The following is a 21,987-nucleotide window of genomic DNA, read 5'->3' as shown; positions in this document are numbered from 1 at the left end:
TGATTTACTCCAGGGCAGACTATTTCAAGTAGGTTTAACGTGCACGTTATAATAATAATAATTTGCCACTAGAGGGCACCTTAGATTGCATCATTATTGTTCAATAGTGAGATTAATGAAGATTGTGTCTGTGGGAAATGTACTATTCTTAATGTACTAAACTTTACATTAGGCCACTGTCCCTTGCACACACGGAGAGTTAACTATTTATGTACTTTTGGGTTATTTTTTACTAAAATTGGGTTACGGATAGGTACTGAAAAGGAATGGTCTGGGACACTCTTAACAAACGTGCAATTGCAAACATGCAATCGTAACTTGTTGTTAAAAGGTAAATCGATAAAATTCCAAGAAGTCCCCCAACTACCCAAAGCTCCATAGTTGTCAACAATAGATGGTGGTGGACGGACAGGTTGTCCACTACGATGGTTTTTATGGGCTTTAAATAAATATATCGGCCGAACATTATTCAGTGGCACTACCCTTTAATTCGCTTGCTGTCGAAATCCGTTTCATCCGACACAGCGATTGCTGATGTGTTGCGCCGCCGTGCGCACTGAAACCATCCTGTAACTTTGAAGAAACTGAAATTTTGCCGAAATCTTCAGAAAATGTTTCTTGCGACGGAAGAAAGGTACATATCCCCTCTTTAAGCAGGTTCCGAATTAAGAAAATTAGGCTACCTTGATTGACGTTTATATCACTTTGTTAATCATACAGCCTACTCTAAAGTAGCCTACAGCCTACCTGGGGAACTAAGTTTATGTTTATGTTGTAGGCTGTCTTTTATTATTTGGCTACATTGAAAAACGATTCTAGTAGGATGGGGTGTTATGTAGCCTAATTATGTTTTGTCATGCAAGACAACTATGAATATGCACTAAAATAAATAAGAATAATTAGATTTGTGACATTCTTGTAATAACGCCTATGCCAAAAACCAGTTAGGATTAAGCGGATTTATTTATTTATTTTGGCAAGCAAATAATGTTGTCATTAGGACTGTCATTTAGAAACTATTAATTATTTTTATCACTTTCTTGTTCCATGCAAGACTACTTTTGACATATTTTGACCTATCTCTTATTTACAATCAATCGCATAATGTAGTGTAGGCCTGTAGTAGGCTATAGCCTACAATACGAAGGCAGAGTTTAAAACTAGATTTGAGATAGCATCGCTCCCAAAGAAGGTTTGGGGCGATGTCCAAAAACCTCTGCTGACCCTCTGCATGACATGGTGTCGTTCTCGCCCTCGGTTATGCGATCTGTTTGTTAGCTAATGGTGCTGTCTGTCAACTTCCGTGACACTCAGCTCTGCCCCCACCACTTCCCCTCATTTGGGGCAGATGCTCAGATGCCCTCCTTCTCTACATGCTGAATGGGGGAGAGGCAACCGCATCATCCTACTGTAGGATTAGTTTTAATCGTGCCAGGGCAAGATAGTCAGAGCACAGGCCTGTGCACTGTGGGAGTGGGCGTGTAATATCAGATAAGCCAGCAGCCATAAGGCTCAGGTTTTCTCCTCAATCTAACTGACCATGTTAGCTTGATGATTCATCACAGTAGAATTGGTATTTTCATGAGGTTAATTGGTTAATTTGTCCCAATATTTGAGTCATACAATCAGAGTGATACAATCAGAGTGATACAATCAGAGTGATACAATCAGATGTCACATGTGGGATGTAGACTGAATTTTGAGACCTTGAGTTTCGGTATCCATTGTATAGCGCATTTAGCTGTATTTTCAATGCTAACAAGTGGAAAGAGCAACTTCCTCAAACAAGCAATGTCACAAAGATGTTGACATTCGTTTATACACTGAAAACAAGCATGAACTGCAGCTTATTTTAAATTCACACCTCAACGTCTCCTTGAAACACACTGCTCCAGTATCACAGATCACAACTAACTAGTCAGTATGAAGCTGTGAAAACTGCCTCAATTTAAGAGGGTTCTCAATGAGTATCTATGCCAACCCTCATATTCATGCTTTCATAAAAAGAAAAAAACTTTTTGATAAACATTGTTGTGATGCAGTCTAATCCTTTTATTTGGGTCAGGCTATAGAATCCTGCTTCCTGGATTAAGAGTTTTACGATTTTCTTTGAACAAGACTTCTCTGAAATTTCATAAAACAGAATCAATTGCAGGCATGCAAACTCCTAGGTTCGTGGCCTTGGCCAACAAAGCATTTTACCCGTGCTTCGCAACTTTACAACTGGCTCTGGAACCAATCGTCACTCCTAATGCCTAAACCTCACAGCCAATCAGGGGCAGACTGGGGAGAGGTTTTCTACATTGATCTAGCCTCTTGATTTTGCTCTAAAAGTGCACTAGATTGATGCATTTAACTTTCAAATTTAAGAATTTTTCTTATGGGGGAGCATGTCCCCGGACCCCCCTAGAGGGTCGGGGGTTCGCCGTATCGTTCTCACCTTTTTTACCCCTGACCTGTTTGCATGCCTGCAATTGACTTGATATTCCCACGAGTCTCTCATACATTTTGTCTTGAGAGCCATTTGTTTCTTACCATCTTGGCATTTCCAAAGACAATGAATAACCTCAATTAGTTTACAACATGCTCATTATTTTATCAGTGTTCCCAACGACTGATTCTTTGCCCTGCACATTGATGGCATGGTCAAGGGTCAATGATGAGGACAAATACAACACATAAACCGATAAGAGGCTTATGGTGCGGTTGCATTTTAGAAAGTGTGTTTCTGGAGTACAGAGCATGGCGTGCTCAGGTTGCTGTGCTCTACACTAGGAGAGGCACAGCACAGCACTCACAATGGACACTGGTATCCCTCCACTCGGCTCATTTTAAGGGATTATTTTCTCTGCAGTTTGCAGTGTATTATCATCTGTTGGCGTTTTTCATGTCCAACTTGCTGTTGTGACGTAACAATAATGGACAAAGGGATCTCCATAGATAAGTGTAGATGGTTCATCTGAGTTATCTAAATGCAAACACACAGCTATGATGAGATGCATGTGTATTATTTTCAAGTGTATAATTTTTTTACCTAACAGTTAGGCTTAGTTTTTTGCAATATTTTGTGTCTGCCTCTAATGAACTCATAGTCCTGTTATATGATGGTGGTTACCAGTGACACAGTATTGGCCTGTTTTGGGACAAATATAAGGTATTGTGTGGTGTAAACACTCAATCATTACTGAGTTCCCTTCATTTGTTTCCAGAAGTAAAAGTAAAAGAAGAATTTAGTCAATTACTTAATTTTCAGGTTTTTAAATAAAGTATTTGTGGCATTGCTCTTATATTTTGCCTTGAGATTCTAACATGCCAGAGCTTGTGTGAAAGCAGTAATTATATCCACATGAGAATTAGAGCGTATCAAATCAAATCAGATCATTTCAGATTTATATGGTTACCATATACCAGATTATACAACAATAAGTGTCATTGACTATAATAGTAGAATTAAATATTTCCTTTTTTTCTACTTTACATATTTGAGTTCTCCTTTTTATGTTGTAATTTAGTGCTTTGTCTCTGTTACAGGAGCTGTTTTAAATAGATCACAGAACCACCCCACACTTTCTCATGGTGTGATGGGAGTGCCACTTTATGAGTGTGTCTAGTAGCCTTAGAGCCAACTCACGGAGCAGGCATTGTTTAGGGTTGCTGCCAACTTCCCCGTACCAGAAGACGTACAGTTACACGATAACATTTCTGAAGTTATTTCCTGGGTTGAGCTACCACAGTAATCAAATTCATTTGATCTCAATCTGAAGCTCTTAACCAACATCCTTTTTAAATGGTACAGACTAACTGACATTTCAGTATGTTTGTTTCTGTTACTATTTGCAAGACATAAAAGGCTTGCTGTCAGTAATGAACTTGACTCACTTCTTGATCTACTTGAAATAAAAGTTATATAACTACAAATGAGAGATATAAATGCTACAGTAAAGCATGTAGCACTGATAATGTTAAGACTGACAACACTCAATGTGTTGTAGCATGATCTTCAATCCACTCATTGGACATACTTTCTCTTTTTAGGGAACAATGTTATGAATAGATGGTTCTGCTGGTGGAACACATTTGACTGAAATTGTGGTTTAACAGTGCTTAATCTAGTTGGACAAAGAGTGATGTATTGAATCACAAACGCCAGTACATGAAAATCAAACAGATTATTATTGTTGATTTTTCTTGATTGTTGATTTTTTCATCTCTGGCTTTTCATGTTACAGGCCTCAATAATGCTAAATTCAGACAGATTTTGAAGCTTCGCCCAACTATCTCACCATGGACTCGAAGAAGCCGAGCATGTTGAGCCAACTGCGCCACCGAACCAGGCCCCTGTTCAGCAACCTTCGCAAAGGAAAGAAGAGCCCCAGCAAGCCTGAGGTCCGCCCAGAGCACATGCTGGACCACCGGATGAGCTTGTCTGTGCCTGACATCAGAGACCTGCGTCGGGAGTCCTGCCCCGTCCCCTCTGCCCTGCGGCCTCCAGACTTCGGGCCCCCCGACACCTACCACAGTAGTCCTTCCAGCCCACAGACTTGGTGTCAGACCCCCGTGGCAGACCAAGGGGTTGTGAACTGTCCTGCTGGATCTACCCTCGCTGTGAGGAGTTCCCCCAGACTGGGTGTGCCTATAGACAGCACTGACTGTGCCTCTCAGGAGTCTGGACACAGCAGGGGCCCCTATGAGGAGGAGGAGGAGGAAGAAGAAGAGGAGGAGGGCCTCCCAGACCAGAGCTCCAGAGCAGCTGGGTTCATGGAACAGCAGCCAAGGGAACTGGCCCAGACTGAGACCATGATACTGAACAGCAGAACTGTCCCTTCTGTGGAGGTATCAGACGACATCACTGAGGTAACTGCTGTTCTGTCTCATTTAGCAAAGATGCTATTATTTTCTAGCAGTTTGCTTCAGGCACTTTCAATTTCAAATTAGATTTTTGCCTGCCATGTTTTAGTTTTTTAATCTTTCTTATAATCCATTAGTCTTGTGTTGTTTTAGCTATGAGAGAAGAAGAGTCTATTCAAACTCTTGATGGGAGATGTTTTTCAACGTATTTGATTACTCAACAATGAAAATCAATATGACTGTAAAAATCAACAATGGTGCTGGTCTCTGTGTTAGCACTAGTAGGCTGTATAATGTGACACTTCCCTATGCCTCTACTATGTCACTGGCCTACTAATAGTGCTTAGAGTTCAATAGAATCACTTCAGGAATACATAAACAAAGCATGTAGTCAGTTACACAGCTGATTTTATCTGTTTTGAACTGTAAGTGCATTTTTTTAATGAATGTCTTATCCTCTGTTGTATTGTTAGTTTATATCTGATAAAAACATGAACATTGAGGAATTAAAATAGAAAGCGCTGTTGTACTGTTCTCCGATGTCGCACATAACTCAGCACTTCTCTTCAGTGGACAGACTCGGTGCTATTAGATTGGAGGACACAAAGTATTAGTATCTTACTGTATGATTTTAAACGTATGCAACAAGGTTGACAGATATACAGTTGGTCTGGTGACGTAATATTGTTTTTCAGTTGTGGTTAAATACTGTCGGTGCAAGGTTACTGCGAGCGACTTGTCAGATGCACAGATTGTGTTCATTGAGACTTATCGTCAGCTCACTCTTTAACATAAAGAGTGGGCATGATTTGTAATAACTCATGGCCCAGGTCTTCTATTGGAAAACGTAATGTCAACCTAATTTTCATGTCGACCTTAATCTGCAGTCACAGAACCATATTATTCAACATGCAGCCTTGTCACTCAGTGAGGCAGAATGGATGTCTTATTCAAAGGTAAATGTTTGTTCAGCTGACATTCTGCTCAATACCCAATAGTATTTACAGGGAGTACAAAGGTCAACACTCATCTGCCTACAAATCCTTTGTTTAAAGATGGAGAGAAGCTTGGTTTATAGGCTGACCTCATGGTGTCCTCTTTCTGTTCTCTTCATTTGTTTCACTATACTGCTGCACTTCAACCCCTACGTGATCCAAACTTTACTCCAAAGTCTTTTTGCAGATAATACATATATATATATATATATATTTGTTTTATTCCTTCTGCATTATATACTGAAGACCAAAAGAAAATGACGCTACACATAACATTAGGTTTTTGTTCAAATTTACTAAAGCTAACTTCAGTTTGATATCGTAGGCACTTTAAAATGACTGTGAGTGAAAAGTGTTGTTACCCTCAAGACACAACTGCTATTTTGGAAGCCTTGAAATGTGAAGTGTTAAACATCAGAGATTACTTTTGGGTTGGGACCAAGGTTAAAACAAACAGTGCGTGTAGGCGCCAATGGGAATTTACAAGGTTATCTTACATACACACCCAAATGGGTATTTGGTTTAAGTGAGTTAAAATAAATAGATAACTTAAAATCTTAGTGAACAGAAAGGTGTTACTCAAGGTGTGCTACAGTGGAGTGTCAAAGGTTTTTCAATATATATGGTACTTTTAAGCTGCACAGCAGTTTATTATGCAGAGATAGAAAATAAATGCTTTGGGGTGTTTCTCATTACTTTGTTCTTTGGCTTAACATTCTTAATATCCAACGGCAAAGGAATTTTTAATAACGACATGAAGGCAATAACCCCAGGCAGTGCTAGAAAAAGGGGTTGGAGCACAGTAACACTTGAATACAGACCAAACTACTCCCATTGCCAAAAAGTTTTGTAGATGAAGTTTAGGATTATATTTTATTTATCTTGTACATCCTTGGTTTTTCACCTGATGAATTTGAGGTTTTACCTTATAAGTATCGTAGCCAGCAGGTGCTCAGACGTTTTTTGTTTTGTCTCCACAGCACCATAGCAACAGCAATGACCTTGATGCTCAAACCTTCCATGACATTGAAAACAACGGTGTAAGTACTTAAGTAAATACTGTCAACTCATGCTTCCTTTAAAACAGACATTTAAATGTGGATGCCATACGTTATTATTGTCCCTAGATATTAAATTCACGATTGATGGCATGAAGAATGTTTGGTCAGTATAGCTGTGCTGTGTATGAATATAGGCCTCTTTTTTGCACAATAATAGATTGCAGCTTTGTCCTTTGGTTGAAATTGAGGCTTCAGAGTTTAAATCCAGATTATGGCAAAATGGGCAAGACCTCATGTTAGAGAATATTCAATACAGTGTGCATTCTGGATGAGGCCAGGTCTGGTGTTTAGAGTAAGGGGCTATCAGGGGATTGTGGTTTATTCTCAGAAAAAAGTGGTGCTTTGTATTTCTGTGGTATTGTGATACATCTTAAAAGTAATTTACTGTTGAAGCCCCCTGAGATAGACAGCCAAGCAGAGCCTCAGAAGAACTTTACTCAAACTATGAGTCAAGCAACGCATCCAAAGTCGTGTTAGAAATAAATCATAAAATGTATGTTGGAAATATTACATGGTGGTGAATATCAGTTCATGTTGCTTTACTGTAGACCTTGACATCTTTGACCTGTGGTATAAGTAATAAACAATAGGACAAGGACATTGCAGACAATACTAACATTTCTCTCTATGTTCACAGTTCGAGATGGGCAGTGAGGCGCTGAGTGTGTCGGAGAGTGTGCGCGAGCTTCAGAGGTCCTACCTCCTCAGCATCAATCTAAAGGAGGGCCGTAATCTGGTCATCAGAGACCGCTGTGGTAAGACAGTGCTACCGTACTGTATCACCATACTCAGAGTTTCAGTTACTGAACTCTGAAATGCCCTGTAAACGTTCCAACATGAGAACGAGTGAAGTACACTTCCAAATTAGAGTGCGGCTCCGGGTTCATATTTCTGTCTGAACCCGACCCGAGCCAGATAGTCAGATGTCCCACTCTGACTCCGGACGTAGTTAACGTAAACCTAAGCACTGAGTTTGAAACACAGACATTAGGTCCATTTTGTACGCTATATTTTCAGTAAAAAGTGGTTGAATCAGCATGTCAAGTAGTCTAGCCCAGCCGAAATTATGTAACCCAAACCCAAACATCGTTTAATTTTTTTTGGCCAAACCCAACCCTACACGTTGCGTTACAACAGGTCCAATCAGGCTCAGGTAGATGGGTAGCCACCCTCTTCATAGATTAATCCAATCTATGCAGGAGTTGCTGTCAGGGAAAGTTTATTTTGGTTTTAAGATGTCAGGGTATTCTATTTTACCACGCGATAAGATTGATATCATTACTTTTCAAAGTTAACTATGAGGTTTTGTGGTAGAATCAATCCTGTCTGGCAATGTTGCTCCAGTGAATAGAATGCTTCTGTGTACTTCCTGACTGAGTTATCTGTATTGACTGCAGAGACGAGTCACACTTTCTAAGAGCCAAAACAGCATTCCACACAACCTTTCTAAACTTGTCGAGGGAGAGAACAGTCACACCGTGGACTGGCCACACCTTTGCCATTATTCATCACTTAATTCCATTGACACAGGGCGTTCATAGCAGAGATCCTGTTTCATGGGCTGCTTACCACACAACGCCTTCTTTAAAAATGTAGAGATGGGTCTGGGGGCTGTAGGTCCTGTTTCAGGGGGTGTGAATATATGTTCAATACAGAATACTCAATGAAACATTGTCACCGCAGGATCAGGTAACTCAGTTTGACATGCATTCCTTTCCAAATATACAAGGAGACTTAGCTGGTTTATGACAAATATGGCTTGTTGCCATGGCATGTTGACATGGGATACACACAGGTTAGAGAGACATTATTTTGTCAGTCAGATGACTAAAGAATTAGGCTGCCATCTGTTGGTGGATGGAAGAAACACCACACACTCCTCAGACAGCGGACACTTTTATTTCAACATATCAACAGTGCATGTAGTAGGTTAAGCAGCTAATCAAAACATGCACAATTGTTGCAGTATTTCAGTGGTTAGTGTAAAGTAACAGTCTGTATTTCATCCAGACATAGTGCAACAATAACATAATCTGGACTAAAAAAACATAATTCTGTTGCTAGGGCAGTACAACAATAACAACAACAAAATTCCAGTGCAGCCTCGAAAAAATAAATACAAATACTTATTATAAGACTGCTACAGATTTGCAAATACATGTTATGATCCTCTGTAACTTTACTACTGTAGATTCATGTAAGATTCCCATCATGTCTACAGTACCGGTACATGGTTTTTGCACTTGCAAGAAATTCTTGCAGCAGTGTAGTGGTTGCTCATTCAGGAAGTTGTGCCTTGTTTGGTAAAGATTATTGGAACAAAACCACTTCCTCTTTATTCTGGTGTTACCTCTTTTTATGTGTTTTGGGCCATTGGAGATGAGGAATGACCAACGTTTTTGTTGTCATTGTGTTGAAAGGAATGTTGATTTACCTATAGTTATTGTTTACTGCTCTTTTAAATCATGCCGGTGTACTGTAATGATGGTTGCGTTATAGTTTTGGAAGGAGATTGTGTTTCTTCCTGTGTCTTACTTTGAAGGGTAATAAAGTCGTTTCACTGTTTTCTTGTAAGAGTGGAAAGACTAGCATGTCTGATTTTATGGTCATATTAGAAGAGTGCATTGTTTAAAGGCTGTCTGGTTTGGAAACTACATTTCCAAAGAAAAGATGTCTATTGAGGAACCTGAGATGATTTGTGACTTGATGAGTCACAAAACTGAGTCAGGGAGTCAGGTGGCTGAGCGGTGAGGGAGTCGGGCTAGTAATCTGAAGGTTGCCAGTTCGATTCCCAGCCGTGCAAAATGACGTTGTGTCCTTGGGCAAGGCACTTCACCCTACTTGCCTCGGGGGGAATGTCTCTGTACTTACTGTAAATCGCTCTGGATAAGAGCGTCTGCTAAATGACTAAATGTAAAACTGTATTATAATGATGCTCACGAGTCCCAGGTGCAGATATCAATCATATCTGTGGAAACATTGGTATGGGTGCCTTTTAAGACTCTCATGAATAAGAGTATGTTGGTATGTGTTTATGTATCTGTTTTCTTTTTTTCTTTATGGTGTATGTCTTGCTATTGGGCAGAGAGCCTGTAATAAAGTTTAATAATATAATACCAAAATATGGGTAAAACTAACCCGAAACATTGCTGCTTTGGTATACTGGTATGTTTACATTGCAGAATCACTTAAAATAAAATAATATCTTTACTCTCAGGTACCAGTGACCCTTATGTGAAGTTCAAATTAGATGGAAAAACAATCTACAAAAGCAAAGTGGTCTACAAGAACTTAAACCCAACATGGAATGAATCCTTCTCCTTCCCTGTCCGGGACCTGGATCATAGACTCTATATTAAGGTAAGAGGAGTCATGCAGCACATGAAGATGAGATTTGGGTATATCACTTGAGGGTTTAGGTTGGTTGAGGGGCAGTTCTATGGGCGTATGTGAAGCCCTCTGTGACATGCTTGCGTGTAAAAAGGGCTATACAAATACATTTGATTTGATTTGGGTATATCACTGAAGTGTGTCATGACAGTAACTGGTCTGATACTGTGCAGGTGTATGACCGTGATCTGACCACTGATGACTTTATGGGCTCAGGCAGTGTTCTACTGAGTGAACTGGAACTAGAAAAGTGAGTGACAGAGCAACGCCATTCACCATGATTACGACTCTTATCTAAATGACGACCCGCAGAAACTGAACCAATGTTTTCACAGAACTTGTGAAATGGTCCTGCGGCTGGATGACCCCAATAGTCTGGAGGATGACATGGGCGTCATTGTGGTGGACATGTGCTTGTCCCTCAGAGATGGGGAGGGTAAAAGAAATAATGTAAGAAGTTTTTTATTTTGTTTTACATTGTTCTGTTTTGTTTGTATTCTGCAAGTACGTGTGTGCTTTTCTTGTGTTTTATTTGTAAAAAATTAGCTGACTAACCGATGATATTTTCTTTTGCATCTGACACGGATTATGCAGAAATGGCCGCCTAAAAGAAAACGTAGTTTACGGGTAAGATATGATGAAATGCAGTTGAAGTACAGTTTACTATAAACCTTGTTAAGTAGATCTATAATTACAGACACAATAATATATTTCTATTTCCACAAGAGGGCAGTGTGTCTCCAGAAAAATTCTAGGTTTTATTTAAACGTTGTGATGTTGGTTGATAAAAGAATTGGTTGATAAGACACATTTCTAAATGTGTTATTTGGATTTTTTTTTATTATGTACATGTAAAGTATTAAATTGCAATTGTAGCATTATTTCCTTACTTAGATTTTTAATTAAGTGTCGAAAGGAACACGGCATGATTGTGCCAAGGCAGAGACTGCTTGATGTGTCTAATTGAATATGCACTGTATTTAGTTCTCCCCAGCAGCTTTCCTTGATGTAAGCTCACCTAATTATCTTAGAATATGGCCATTATCATGTTATGTAAGAAAGCGGATTGCCTTCACATAGGCCTGCCTGTACTTAATCACCTGGTGAAATAGAGGATCTTTTTCAATATTCTTTCATGGTAAAGAAAGGAGATAATGTGCTTTCATTTAGCAGTCCATGTGCTCCATTTATGATTGATGGAGGTTCCATTTACCAGACATATTGAAATTTTAATTTTGCTACATAGACTGATGGTGTATTTTCTTCATTTGTTGCAACCATGTACTTAGGTGAAATGTTGTTGTTTCAATGTGATGTAAATGCATGGGATCCATTCCAGTTTAAATGAAAAATATATTCCTTGTCGTTCACCACATTTTCATCCCCATCTGTTCTTTGCTTCTCTCTGTCTTTCTGTCTCCTCTCCTCCTCTTCTCCTCCTCTCTCCTTCCCCCCGTCCAGTCAGGTGTGTCGCACCAGAGCCGTCGCCTGTCCGAGTCCCTGAGGAAAAGCCAGTTATGGAGCACGGTGATCAGGGTCACCCTGGTGGAGGGCCAAGACCTGCCTGTGGATGGCCAAGGGGAGGTGTTTGTACGCTTTAAACTGGGCGACCAGAGATACAAGAGCACGGTACATAATAGAGGAAGAACTTGGGTCGATTCTGCTTTCCTTGGCTACATTTGAGTTTACACGTGGATACATTTTTGCTTCACAAATGCTAGATCAGTTGAGTGAGTATGAATAGGGAAAGGGTATCCATTTATTTTCACTCCTCATAACAGAATCAATGTAAGAAGCCCAAACCACAGTGGAGGGAGAGATTTGACTTCAATCGGTTCCTATACAGTCCAGATGTCCTGGAGGTGGAAGTCTGGTCAAAAGAGGGAAGAAAATATGAAGAGTGTTATGGAAGGTAAGTTTAGCCTTTTCAAGATTTCAAAGTTTCACCATGTAGTGTAATTGTAAAACTTCACTTTAGTTTCATTATTTCTGCTTGGTTTTCAGATGTGAAGTGGACCTGTCCATGGTTCCTGCCAATCAGACTCATCTGTTCAACCAGCCGCTGGATCGGGGTAAAGGTCGTGTTGTCTTCCTGATATCACTGAGCGCGTGCAGTGGCGTCTCCATCTCCGACCTGTGCGCTCCGCCCTTGGAGGAGGCCCATGAGAGAGACAACATGTTCGAAAGATACGTCAGTAACTCAGCCATAGCAGAATATAAAATGTAATGTTTTCTATGAAACATAGATGATTGTAACAAATGTAGTGATTTGAGTTTGAGTGTTTACAACTGAGGCACTTCCTGTCTTTGCTGCAGTCTTTGAAAGGGTCCTTTAAAAACCCAAGAGATGTCGGCTTCCTTCAGATCAAGGTGATCAAGGCAGCGGATCTTTTGGCGGCAGATTTGAATGGTATGGACAGAATTACTTTTAATTATGCAGACAGAAATGCTTACTTGAGATGATTCTTGGTTTTATGTGGCATGTAATCTGCATCACGTCTTACAGGGAAGAGTGATCCATTCTGTGTGTTGGAACTGGGGAATGATAGACTGCAGACTCACACTGTCTACAAAACTCTCAACCCAGAGTGGAACAAAGTCTTTACCTTGTAAATGAACGGATCATTTCGCCATTCATGTCTGCTAAGTGTAATATTTTTGAAGAATTCAAATGACAACATGTCATTTCAGTTGAAAAAATGTTGACTACATTGCATCAATTTTTGGTCTGTTTTCCTCCAGCCCAGTTAAAGACATCCATGACATTCTGGAGGTCACTGTGTTTGACGAGGATGGTGACAAACCGCCAGATTTTCTTGGCAGAGTGGCGATACCCTTGCTGTCTGTAAGTCAATATCTTAAAATAGTGAAGAGAGTAGAGCAGCACTTGACCAATCCCTCTGGGGAAATTGGACTGTTGGACTGTTACAGTAGCAGAAGCAAGAGGAGCAAAAAATCAAAATATACAATGCAATATAAATGCATACTATACAGCAACGATTCCCAACCTGTGGGACACGGTCCAATAGTGACCCGCTAGAGTAAAACAGATGGGCCGCCAAACCAAAGAATTTTTATATATACTGCTGGTAAATGATTATTACAATTCTTACAAATTTTTAAATTACATTTTGCCTTTAATTCATCATGAACGATACACCAATAGATACGCCTCACACGTTGATGAAAGAAAGCTTACTGTGGCACTGATGGACACTTTTGTCTTTGATCGCTCAAATACATTTAGCCTTGAAAGCGAACTGTTTGGCTCCAATGGTGTTGTTAAACGTTTGATGAGCACAAATTAAGCAAACGGATGTGTTGCACGGCCGCAAAACTATTTGAGCTATGCATGTAGGAAAGGCTCCTACACAGTATTGCAAATCATATTGTAATTCTATTCTATTGTGACTCTCAATATAGGAATCGTATCCTAATGCTCCTTTTTTTTCTTTGCAACCCAGATCCACAATGGCCAGCAGATAGCCTGCCAGCTGAGAAAAGAGGACTTAGGAGCCCTAACCAAAGGGACCATATCACTAGAACTGGAAGTTATTTTTAACCCTGTAAGTAGAGTTTTCAGCAACAATGAGGACATGAGAACATGATGGCTATTACAGATGGGCAAATCCTCACTGATAAGGCCATCTGTAAGGTACTAACACACTGGCCAGGGAAGCAGCGAGCAAACACACAGCCCAACTCCCCCAACAGATGGACTTCAGATTATCTAATCACATAGCTGGATTCAATACAATTTAGCTCATCGTTGGCATTCGCTGGTGGCAGAAAAATGTGAAACAATTGAGCTGTAAAATGTATATTATAGTGCACGCAATACAGTTACAGTTTTTTCTCAGTGTCTTCCCTCTCCTCTTTCATCATTCTGTTTTTTTAGGTTAGAGCTGGTATCAGAACATTCAAACCAAAGGAAAAAAAATTCATGGAAGACAATCCAAAGTTTTCAAAAAAGGTTGGTCTTTAATAGGTATTATTTGAGTTGAAGCAATTTCACAGAAGTCACCTGAAATCTATTGAATAGCTGCAAAAACAAAAAAATCTGATTATATTCCATTAAGTATGTGTATGTATTTCTCATCAGATCCTGGCCAGAAATGTACTCCGTGTTCGTACCCTCTACAAGGCAATAATGTCTACATTACAATATATCAAAAGCTGCTTTCAGTGGGAGAGTGTCCAGAGGAGTCTCATAGCATTCCTGGTAAGTAATTTCCCCTTATCACCAAACGCAATCTACTATCCCCCCTCACCTCTCCCCGCCCCCGTTCCCCAAGTCTGCAACACAACTGAAGTTGGTTCGACCCCTCCTTGAACCCCTCCAAGTGCTGATCTTAATCAATGCTGCGTAAGGCTGCGGCATCCCCCCTTGCCTCCAGTTCTCCGGCAGCTTTCGAAGCATAGCTGAGCTGTTTCAGGTACCTGATGGGCCTCGGGGCTCAGCTGGAGAGACTGCATGGTCCCACTGGAGTTGAGATAGTCTATTTTTACTCTACTTCCCTGACAACTCATTAACTCTCCACTCAGAGTGTGGTTTCTCTTGCAGTCCATTATATGTACATATATTACTATGTAGCTAGTCCAGTTATATGTTTTTTTCAAGAAATGTTTTCAAGGATCATTCTGTAAAATCTGCTAAATGCAAAGCGGTTTTTAACAGAGGGTTTGTTGTTTTCAAACACCATTCTTTGCAGCCCTAGAATTGGGTGGTTTGAGGGGTTTCTTAGAACGATCATCTTAGAGTAAGTTAAATTAATGCTGCATATAGCCTATGTATTAACTGTGTAGGCGGAGGGGTCAACTAAAGTTCTTTGTGACTTGCTGCCCAGTGTCCTGTAGATGGGGCTAAAGTTTTTCTTAGCCAAAAGGAAGCTATTTAGGCCCTAAGACTGGCTGAAGTAACTAAAATTACACTCATATAAATGATGCCGTTAAGTGTAAAATCTACACTAAGGTTTAATTGTTTTTAATTGTGATCTATGTTTTGTTTTGTAGGCGTAATTGTCTGTTTGTGTATTTGCAGTCACAGTCAAATGTAAAGATTTTATTGAAGTAAATGCAATGTAGACTTAAAATATTGAATTGCCTATATATTGGATATAGGGTGATTTCTAGCAATGTATAATATCTGTGTAAAAGAGAATAGATACACACTCAAGCATGTATGCACACACACACACACATGCAGACAACCTGCCTCCCTGCTACAATATACTGGACCATCTGCACAGTGTTTTTTCAATCGTGTTAGCCTGCTGAAATCTCCACAAATAATGTATTCATGCTAGACAGCCTCTGTAAGCTGTGGTGAGAAATGACAGAAGAACCATCCCACATACAGTATAATTGATGGTATTTTCTTTACTAAGACAATAATGAATTCTTTGATTGCCTTTGCAGTCTTTTCCCAGAAATAGAAACAGGTGAATCTGTGCACATGGATACATATATATACTGTATATACCTATTAACATCACACATCTGTTGTATACTCAGTTTATGAGTTTAGAATTACTATAGCTATGTACATACTTATGTAAACAAGATCAGCTCCCCTAACATTGGAAAAGTAGAGTAAAACTGATTTTGTACAATATGGAGTATTTGAATTAGTGCATGCATTGTTCCATGAACAATTCAATGTTATCCTGTTCAGTAGCTCTTTACATTTAATGGTGTTATATTTTTATAACGCTATCACATGTCACAAGCACTTTGCAGTGTAAGCCTCTTAAAAGCGTCTCAAGTTGAAAATGGAGCACAATTCTCCCAGTCTTTACGGTGCACATTTTTCACGTATACATTTGCACGGGAGCGTGACTCAGTCTTTTGCCACCCCTGTTTTTCAGTCACTTAGAAATATCCACTAATAAAACATAAACCTTTTAGCGGGGAATTAGTTTCATCTCCATTTCAGGCCGTGTTTGGCTTGAGATAACAGAGACAAGAGCGTGCTTGGCTTTTGCACATTAAAGGGGGGGATATCTGCCATCTTTTATGGCAGTTGGTGCCTCCGAGGAGAGAAATGTCTTTAACAGATGTTCACTTTTATTTTTATTAGCATATAAAAACATGTAAATCCTCCTCATGCCGCTTGGCTCCATGCCTTCTTCAACGTCGCTGCCTTTCTGACAGGATTATTTTATAGCCTCGTTTAGCAGTACAATTGAGACATCACAAACCATATTTCTTTTTTTCTCCTTTTATCTGTTTCCCCAAGCCACACAGGTGGAATCTGCATTAGAGTGTGATTATCAATGCTAAAGCCACGATCACTCACAGATTCCCCTGCGGTTAGACTGAATGGTTCGCCAGCTTTAATGTACACATGATAAAAGAGGCTGAACAATTACACTTAAGTGGTTAATGTCAACGCATATGCAGGGGGTTTGTAGATCGGCTGTTCAACTAAGCATAGCGTGGGGTGTGCATACCATATGTAGAAACATACAATATGTTATATGAAATATGAAATGTTTGAAATATGAAAGCTTTCATAGGGTTGGGTTCCTTTCTTCGCCTTTCTTCAGAACGGGTCCTTAATCAGTTGTTGGTTGTACAAAAAGCTTTAGGCTACTCTTGATAAGGGTGCTTTTGAAATGTTGTTAAGTCTGGACGGCACTTGGAGAAGGGAAACCTTTTCAGACTCCTGTGCCTTTCTGCTCTGACCTTTCCTTCAGATGTTCTTGGTGACGGTGTGGCACTGGGAGTTCTACATGTTGCCCCTCTTCCTCGTTCTCCTCATCTCATGGAACTACCTCCAAGAGGCCTCTGGAAGAGTCAATCAAGATTTGGTGAGTACAAAGACTTGCTCCTCCAAAAAAACAAAAACATCTTCTGCTCCATCGTCCATCATAGACCAGAAGCTTCAGCACATTTAGTTGTTAGTCACCACGGAGGACATGTGAGGTCCTCTGCACACATGTCCTACAGCGCCGGCTCTAGCCCCTCGTTTGCCACATACAGTCTAAGCTGTAGGGGTGAGCTTAAGATGTGCCTGAGATCAACAAAAAATCTTCACAGGTCAGTGGTAATGGAGCTCATCTTTACCATTGTTATTTAGCTGTTGGTGATATGAACGGCAGTAGACAGATAATGACTGGAGGGGTGGGGGGTTGGGGTTAGTTTAGACCCAGGGTCAACTAAAACACCCAGGGTGCAAGGGGTCGATACTCAGAGCAAGTGTTGAGCTGTGTATTTTAAGCACTCTCCTACTCGTCCCCCTCTAACATCATTTTGGGGATTCTTACTTTCCTTAGGACCACGTGGATTTTGCCGATGAAGATGACGAAGATGAAAAGGTGTATTAACGTTCCTGTTTCTGTTTCACTCCTGTCCTTTATTTACTTTGTTCGTCCTTCATGCTCACTTTAGTTCATGCTCACTGTTAGCAGGGGACGCTTCCAAAAATCCTGTCTTATTAAAAGAGGAACATATTAGGAGGCTTTACAAAGTCATAAAGCTCAGTCTTCAGAGTGTTCAGAGGGTTTTTCCCTGGTGCCACAGAGGGAATCTGTCTCAGTAGACATGTGGTGTGCTGTGTGTGTGTGTGTAAAAAGCGTTGAACACGACTGTGATAATACTGACTGCCTGCTGGTGTATACAGTCTTACCCAGAGTCCTCTGATGAGGCTCTGCTGAGAAGCCTCATCTGGACGCTGTCATGCCGAGTCATCTCAGCAGTACTTAGCCGAAACACGCACGTACTGTACAATGCATGCATACACAGCCAAGCAGTGACTGAGACCACTGGTTGACTGTCTCTCCGGTCAACGTAATTATTTCTCCTTTGTCAAGTCCCCACTCTTTATTTATTTTTGTTTTCTCTGTTTGATGTTGAGATATCTGCTGTGTCTGAAGTCTGCATGGCTGTGTGACTTGGTGTCCTGCTCCTTCTCCCTTTCTCTCTCTGGAGATCTTCACCCAGAGTCCCCGGCCTGTTCTGTTTACTTTACGGCTGTCCTCCCCTGGTGGGAGCTGAGCTCTTTTGGCTTTTGGATAGCCTGAGAACCGTTCAGTGATAAATGGGCTCCTTCATCTTTTTGATAATGCAAAGTCCAGTCCACTTTGAAGCCCCTTTTCACCCTAGTTTAACAAAGTGGAAACCAGGATTTTCAGCTCCTATCAGTTTTGCCAAATAGCTTATTAGTGTAAATTTAGGCCATAAATACATATTTATTTCCATCTGAAGCTTAAATGATGACATCTTCTGTTTTTATTTTTAAGATCTTTGTGCCAAATTTAGTTGTTTGCAAATAGCTCACTTGTTCTTTAATGTTCTAGGAATCTGAGAGGAGAGGTTTGATGGAAAAAATTCACATGGTTCAAGAAACTGTCATCACTGTTCAGAATCTATTGGAGGAAATTGCATGCTTCGGGGAGAGAATTAAGAAGTGAGCATGTACAGCAATATAAACCTGAATTGTGTTCAATGCAGGATTATTTTTGCTCCCCCATAAAATCATTTTATACATGGATTCTAAATATGTTTAATTATTGTACTTAAGTGTTTAAACCATGTATAAACTATTTAGAATTTTAGCAACATTTTGGTACAACAGTGAAATGTAGTTTAGGTTAGGAAAACATTCAAATTAATGTTTTAATCCAGTGTTGTATTTGTATCTTCAATGTTTTGTTTTCATTTTTCAGCACATTCAACTGGTCTGTGCCCTTCCTGTCCAACCTGGCATTCCTCGTTTTCCTTATTTTAACAGTTATAGTGTACTTCATTCCTCTTCGCTACATTGTTCTAGTGTGGGGTAAGTGTGTATTTGACACTTTTCATTTTCACATTTGTTTAATTAAAGAGCCAGTTAATCAAATCTCCAGACTAGTGTTGATTATATGTTTATAGTCAATGTGTAAGTCTGCCTTCAAAATGTCTGTTGCAGGTATAAATAAATTCACCAAGAAATTACGGGACCCTTATGCGATTGATAACAATGAAGTCCTTGATTTTCTGAGGAGGGTGCCTTCAGATGTTCAAAAGGTAAAACCAGAGATTAAGACTCGGGAAGCTGCAAATCCTTTAGTCTCTCAATTTAGCGTTGTACTGAAATATCTCAATGTCTTTTCTGAAGAATGTCTGTAATTTGCTTCATCTGGATAATTATACCTCTGCGTAATTTCTGTTGTGCTTCTACTCTGAACATCCCTTTGTGGGAAAGAACAGTACGATATGAGACTTTGCCACCGTGTGTTTGCAAGGAAAACATCACGGTTCCCAGGCAGAAACGCAGCAGTGGAGAGCCGTTGTGACACTAGTGTCATGACTCAGCTGGTGGCCCTTACCCACTGTGGCCCGATATCTCTGCTACGAGGAGTGCCCTGCGCTCCACTGCTTAGAGTGTTCAGAGGGTGACTCATTGCGCTCGAGTCTTTGTAGGTCCCCTCCTCTCTGTGCTTCCCCCTGTGGCAATGCGTCAACTCAGGCTCTGCTAGGTTAACCTGCCCCTTACTACACTCCTGTCTCTGTCTACAGGTGCAGTACAGTGAACCGAAAGCCAGCAGCTCACTAAGCCCACTCAGGAGGAAGAGAACTACATAGAAAGGTGTCAGGGCATGGTCGGGGCACAGGTTCCGAACGGAGAACACGGCTTGCACACTGAACTCAATGCCCATTCCTACCAATGAATAGCCCACGCTATGAAGGATAAGGAAACTGCCGACGAAAGCTGCTCCTAAATTCCCCGTCTGGTGTTACTGGTCGAGTTTGAATGCTCACAAAATGAATGTTTTTAAAAACCACATTTGACACTTTGATACACTACGGCACTACAAGTTTTTTTACTGTCCATAGAGTTAATATGACTATTAACTAAAGCAAAACACAACCACCATGGCTGATTTGGTTTGTTTTCTAGTTTTTGTAGCACTGTGATGTAGCTACTCATTTTATTATACCCTGTGGTTATACTTTCTATTTAATACAAAAAAAAAATCCAAAGCTACTTTATCCTAGTTATTACATATGTTTTTCCTTTATGCCATGATATTCTGATTGTTAAATGTGTATGTAAATAAGATGGTTATATAAGTAAGATCTGTCACTCTTACATGTTATTGAATGTACTTTGAAAGTGTTTCACTTGGCTGTGGAATGTATTATTCTCTTAATTTGCCATGTGGGATTTGTTTATCCATACTGTAGTACACTATATCATGGCCAACATTATACTGTACTGTATGTTACTGTTTATAACATTTAATCACAATTTAACCATTTAGTTTCTTACTGATTGTGGTCCAAAATTTATTACGATAATGATCATGATTTTAGATTTAAAAAATTATATAAATCTTTTACCATCTGTATTTCTGGTGTACTTATTTAACTTTAATTACCTTTTTACTAGTGAATGCCATGGGACCAAATGTAAAATTTTGCACACCTAATATATCTTGAAATAATTTATTCATGATTATCACTAATGAGAATTATCATCTCTTCTTTACAATGCAATAAATGCACCTGAGTATGGATTTGTCTCTTATGAAAATCCTTAATAAATGTGCATTCGTCTTAATAACAATATATACATTTTCCCCAATAAAAATCCTAGTAATTCTGTGAGTATCATGATATATTGACAATCTCTTCATTAGGCTTTCATGAGGCTGCTGCTGCTCACGGAGACCTCTCCACCACCCAGACTGCATGTGTGCCTGCTCCTCCAGGCACCGCCACAGGCGGCTGAAGCTGAGGACCTCAGCGACCTGTTCTCAGCTGCTGTGACGAGCAGCCTCAAGCTACAGGGCTATCACACAAGCAGCACCAGCTTAGTTGCTGCTCACTTTTTGAATTGAAATTAAAGGGTTTTTCATTCCAGCTGCAGCCACAAGCAACATTCACGCTAATTTAGGGACAGGAAGAAAATATTCGGATGGAGATCACGTCACTAAAGTTGAACTCATAGAAAGCGATTTAATGATATTGGATTTGTGTTACTTGAAACTAGTATCCAATAATTATCATTGTTAAAAGTTATTCAAATAGTTAAACATGTTGACTTGTAAAGTAGATTATATATATGCAACTATGCTGTACGAGTGACCTTTTTTCTTCTTTTACTCACGTTTCATATATTCCATATTCATATTCTTCCAAGGACACTATAAGGACATCTCAATTTGACACATATGGGCTGGACATGAATATGTATAGGGAGTGGGATGCTTCAAAATTACCAAGTAAAATCATGAGTCGGGCAAGTGGGATACACATGAAATGATGTGATGTGGCATATGCATTCTGATTAGCCAGTGATCGTGTGGTCTCAGAAGACTTGTTAAAAACTCAGTGTCTAACCTGAAAACATTCAGCCGTGAGCTCATTGTATGTTTAGGCTGCATCACACGGTCAGTTTAACACAATACCAATAATACAGTGTACAATCTCAAATTACAGATAAAACTGCTTCCACATAAAAAACCTTGTAAGATCACATTTTGAAGGTTTGTTTGTTCCAATGGGCAACACTGCACTTTGCTTGTACAGTAATTAGGTCAATCAATAAATTCATACAGCCTCTGTTTAGACTCTACCCTGCAGCCATTGAGCATGGGGTCAGTGCTCTGTAACAAGAACTCATTGATTACTTTGCATGCTTCTAAATGGTTTTCAAGTAAAAAATCTATATATTTATGATTTCAAACAAAACTGCTCATAAAGGG

At 39.9% G+C, this 21,987-nt stretch overlaps 1 protein-coding gene across 1 annotated transcript; it reads left to right on the top strand.

Annotated features, from left to right (window-relative positions):
* The first annotated feature begins 515 nt into the window (after nt 1-515).
* On the top strand, nt 516-20,794 carry mctp2b (multiple C2 domains, transmembrane 2b). Its single transcript, XM_067249510.1, has 23 exons — nt 516-634; nt 4,230-4,854; nt 6,824-6,883; nt 7,542-7,659; nt 10,122-10,264; nt 10,468-10,544; nt 10,630-10,744; nt 10,889-10,921; nt 11,756-11,923; nt 12,076-12,206; nt 12,299-12,485; nt 12,611-12,704; nt 12,801-12,903; nt 13,037-13,139; nt 13,759-13,860; nt 14,193-14,267; nt 14,397-14,516; nt 16,993-17,106; nt 17,572-17,613; nt 18,595-18,704; nt 18,964-19,073; nt 19,206-19,303; nt 19,796-20,794. The coding sequence occupies exons 2-23, from the start codon at nt 4,285-4,287 to the stop codon at nt 19,859-19,861; spliced, it is 2,739 nt and encodes a 912-aa protein (XP_067105611.1). The 5' UTR covers nt 516-634; nt 4,230-4,284; the 3' UTR covers nt 19,862-20,794.
* Nucleotides 20,795-21,987: the final 1,193 nt, after the last annotated feature.

This window comes from Osmerus mordax, chromosome 13 (assembly GCF_038355195.1).
Source record: "Osmerus mordax isolate fOsmMor3 chromosome 13, fOsmMor3.pri, whole genome shotgun sequence".
Lineage (NCBI taxonomy): Eukaryota > Metazoa > Chordata > Actinopteri > Osmeriformes > Osmeridae > Osmerus > Osmerus mordax.
Note: the sequence above shows the minus strand (reverse complement) of the source record. Positions and strands in the feature narration are given on the sequence as shown.

Bases quoted from the DNA above. Each gene is read 5' to 3' on its own strand.
- mctp2b (XM_067249510.1), top strand. From the start codon at position 4,285: ATGGACTCGAAGAAGCCGAGCATGTTGAGCCAACTGCGCCACCGAACC. The intron at 7,660-10,121 runs GTAAGACAGTGC...CTTTACTCTCAG, and splicing joins GGTCATCAGAGACCGCTGTG to GTACCAGTGACCCTTATGTG. The intron at 19,074-19,205 runs GTAAGTGTGTAT...TGTCTGTTGCAG, and splicing joins CTACATTGTTCTAGTGTGGG to GTATAAATAAATTCACCAAG.